Genomic DNA, 4,022 nt, shown 5'->3' with positions numbered 1-4,022 from the left:
CTTCGGAAGTTTCGGGCGAGTCGCTTTTTCTTGTGTCCGGAAGTCTACTGTCATCGGAGGCTGGGTAACAAGCGTCAGGAGTGGCTGCCCCTCCATCACTGTCATCGGTAGAAGTCGGTTCTGGAGCCGAAATCTCTTCAGTGGGTGTTGTCCCATTGATGTTCTCTTGCATGGTTGTCTTTTCCTTAGGGGTTGGAGCCAGGTCCCTCGTAGAGACGGTAGACCTCCTCCCATCCAGATGGCGAATATGAGCGTAGTGTGGTGTAGCACTCTCGAGATCAACTTCTTCCACTAACGGATCCGATTTGGAATTACGAACAAACTTCCGCAGCAGGACAGGTCCAGGTGTGGCAAGCCAGGAAGGTAAGGAGTAACCACTAAATGATCTCCTAGGGAAAGAAAATAACCTTTCATGAGGGGTTTGATTGGTGGCAGTACAAAGGAGGGACCGAATGGAATGAAGTACTCTGTCCAGAACTAGTTCCCATTGAGACTCGGGGAGTTTGGAGGATCTGAGTGCTAGGCGTACAGTTTTCCAAATAGTACCAATCTCTCTTTCACATTGTCCGTTACCTTGGGGGTGGTAGGGAGTGGAGTGTGTCATGACGACACCGTGGCTCAACAGAAAATCTGCGACTTCACGAGACATGAACTGTGTTCCTCTGTCCGAATGAACTGATGATGGACAACCGAACATAGAGAACAGTTTAAGGAAGCAAGCTTTAACAGTTTGAACAGACATATCTGGGCATGGGAACACAAATGGGAATCTAGAGTACTCGTCTATCATTACCAGGAGGTATTTATTCTTTGTAGTAGAAGGTTTCGGTCCAGCGAAATCAATAGAGATTCGGTCAAAGGGTTGCGTTGCATGGATCAGGTTCTTAACTGGAGGTTTGAAGAATCTAGGTTTCAATTCTGAACAAATACTGCATTGAGAACAAACCCTCATTACATCATCTAGAGAAAAAGCCAGATTCTTAACTTTTACAAAATGATAAAGTCTTGTGACGCCAGGATGACACAGAGACAAGCGTACTTGTTCGAGAGAGACTGAGCCTGGGCTAGTATTAACCGAGCATGCACGAGACAGTGTGTCGCAAGGGATGTTTTGAGGACCTGGTCGGTACTTAATGTCATACAAGTATTCAGAGAGCTCGAGACGCCATCTTAATATTTTGTCATTCTTAATTTTGGAGGAATGCCGTGAGTCAAACATGAAGGATACAGCTTGTTGGTCAGTGACAATAGTGAATTTGCGGCCCAAAATAAAAAGTCTCCACTTACGTACGGCTTCAATGATAGCAGTGGCTTCTCTCTCCACAGCAGGCTGAAGTCTTTCAGAGCCGGTCAGGGTTCTGGAGAAGAAAGCAACTGGCCGACCAAGCTGGGAAAGAGTGGCTGCTATGGAGACAGAGGATGCGTCAGTCTCGTCTGGAGTGGCAAAGTTTCATCATAGGCAGCTACTGAAGCTTTACAGATGTCTCTCTTTAGCGATTCGAAACATTTAATAGCTTCAGAGCCGAGTGGAAAACTCTGGCACAGCAGAAGAGCCTGTATGCGCTTAGAATAGTTAGGTATCCAGATGGAATAGTATGAGAAGAGGCCATGCGCTCGTTTTAGAGAGGGTGAATCATTAGGAACTGGCATTTCTATCAGGGGTCTGATACGATCTGGATCAGGGCGCAGAGAATTATCGGAGATGCAATACCCAAGATAAGTAATTTCTTTTAAGCCGTAGTGACACTTCTTCAAGTTCAAAGTCAAGTTGTACTTTGAGGCTACCGCCTTGAAACGCTGAAGGTTCCGGTCATGTTCCTCCTTGCTTACGCCGCATACAATAACATCATCAATGTAAGCATAGGTGGCTTGCAATTTGTTGTCAGCTATGATAGAGTCCATGATTCTCTGAAAAACAGCAACGGAATTTGTCAGACCAAAAGGAACTCTGGTAAATTGAAGTAACTGTCCGTCAGCCTCAAAAGCAGTGTACTGTTTCTCCGTTTCTCGTAAGGGAACTTGATAGTAAGCATTTTTCAGATCAAGTTTGCTGAATATTTTGTACTTAGCCATCTTGTGAATTAAATCATGAATACGAGGCATTGGGTAAGCGTCCAATGACGTAAAACGGTTTATGGTACGAGAGTAATCAACAGCCATGCGCCGCTTGTGTCTCTCATCGCTTGTTACTAGCACTTGAGCTCTCCAAGGGGACTGACTCTTCTCTACAACACCTTCTTGTAACAAAGACTGTACTTCCTCATGAATAAACTCTTCATCCGACCTCGAGAACTTACGAGAACACGTGGAGACTGGCTTTGTATTAGGGGACAGGTTAGGGAAGAGGGATGGAGGATCAATAGACATTGATGCTACGTTACATATAGTTAGTTTAGGTAAAGAGCCATCCAAAGTGAATTCCACAGCCTGGTGTTTTTCCATGAAGTCTCTGCCCAAGATTACTTTATAACACAACTGGGGAAGAACTGACAACTTGAATTGAGGATACAGACTGTCGTTAACTTTCAGGTTGACAAAGCAATGTCCTCCGGTAGTAGAAACTTGGGAAGAAGCAAGGGTGACATCAGTCTTTGAAGGGTACACAGGAATATTTAATTTTTTCACAACTTGTGGATGGATGAAACTAATAGTACTTCCACTGTCAATAAGGGAGTTCACTTGCAGTTCATTGACACTCACAGGAATTGTAGAGCTCCGCGGCGTAGTAACAGACGCTAATACTGGAGTGGCGGCAGTAGTTGGTGGCAGGGCGCAGTGTCCACAGGGAGGGACCGGGGAGGTAGAGCCAGGAGGTTCCATAGTAGCAGCGGCTGCGGTGTAAGGTCTTCTCGATCGTCCAGGGTCGCCAGACCTGCAGACGCTGGCGTAATGGCCCGTCTTCCCACACTTACGGCACACTGAAGCACGAGCAAGACAGCGAGACCGAGGATGCCGCTTTCCACCGCAGAAGAAACCGGAGAGTGTAGTCCGGGTGAACCTCTGAGCAGCGCGTGGAGGAAGCCTCAATCTGCTGAGGTGGGGAACCCCCTGCACCTGGGCTTTGTGACACACCACCAGTGCTGAGACATCACGGCGGTGCTCCAGCGATGGCACAGTGGCAGACTCCTCCTCCAGGTGCTCGCTGGCCTCCACCAGACGCAGTGCTCGTCGCTGCACTGCGTCGAGCCTCAGCATGTGGGTGGCAGCACTCGCCATCCAGCACAGGGCACCGTACTCCAGATACGGTCGTATCTGTGCCTTGAAGAGAGTGAGGATGCCCCGTGGGTCGAGGGATCCCGCTACTCTTCGCAGGGCAGAGACTCGCAGGGAGGCCTGGCGGGCAACAGCTCGGATATGGAGGTCGAAGCGCAGGCTTTGGTCCACAGTCACTCCCAGGACCTTGATGTGGTCCTGGAGGGGCAGACTTTTTCCACCAAGACGCAGCTGGCCTGAGACTGCTCGAGAGGCGTCTGGGGAGCGTGAGATGACCATGGCCTGCGTCTTCTCCGGGGCGAGGGTGACCTGCCACTCCTCTCCCCACAGAAACAATTGTAATTTACGATAACTGGAAGAACAGTTCGAGCTTCGTGGGCACAAGGACTTAATCGCTGGTGACACCTGCTAAGAATGAATATACCACATTACAGTCTCTTGACCGTGTAACTCTAGCTTTTTTTAAGTAAACTAACTTTGCAAAATTTAACTGTAGTTATTTTAAACTGAATTTACTTTATACATGAAAATCTAAACTTAATCTTAACTGACTTAACTGAACTAAATCTAAATTTTTGTCCGACCATTTGCCACCAATCAGATTTCCTGTCATTTCCTATGTCTTTCAACTGACACTAATTGTCCTCCGCTGTATTTCATGTAATTATCATAATGCATGTTTAGAATACCTGTAGGATATATATGTAGAATACTACAGATCATGGAAAAAAAAAAGTAACGATGAATAGTACTATGGAAACACTAATTTATAATTGGGGAGGCCGTGGCTGAGTGGTTAGCGTGCCGGC

General features: G+C 47.2%; 1 protein-coding gene across 2 annotated transcripts; it reads right to left on the bottom strand.

Annotated features, from left to right (window-relative positions):
* Positions 1 to 241: 241 nt before the first annotated feature.
* Positions 242 to 3,668, bottom strand: LOC126980953 (uncharacterized). Of its 2 annotated transcripts, none has more exons than XM_050831407.1 (2): positions 2,701 to 3,668; positions 242 to 389 (listed from the first exon to the last, which is right to left on the bottom strand). In XM_050831407.1, the coding sequence occupies exons 1-2, from the start codon at positions 3,490 to 3,492 to the stop codon at positions 378 to 380; spliced, it is 804 nt and encodes a 267-aa protein (XP_050687364.1). In that variant the 5' UTR covers positions 3,493 to 3,668; the 3' UTR covers positions 242 to 377. The 2 variants fall into 2 exon arrangements, with proteins under 2 accessions (XP_050687364.1, XP_050687365.1); XM_050831408.1 differs by having other exon boundaries at positions 253 to 386.
* Between the last annotated feature and the right edge of the window lie 354 nt (positions 3,669 to 4,022).

Source organism: Eriocheir sinensis, chromosome 46 (genome assembly GCF_024679095.1).
Source record: "Eriocheir sinensis breed Jianghai 21 chromosome 46, ASM2467909v1, whole genome shotgun sequence".
Lineage (NCBI taxonomy): Eukaryota > Metazoa > Arthropoda > Malacostraca > Decapoda > Varunidae > Eriocheir > Eriocheir sinensis.
This window is presented reverse-complemented; position numbering and strand designations above follow the sequence as displayed.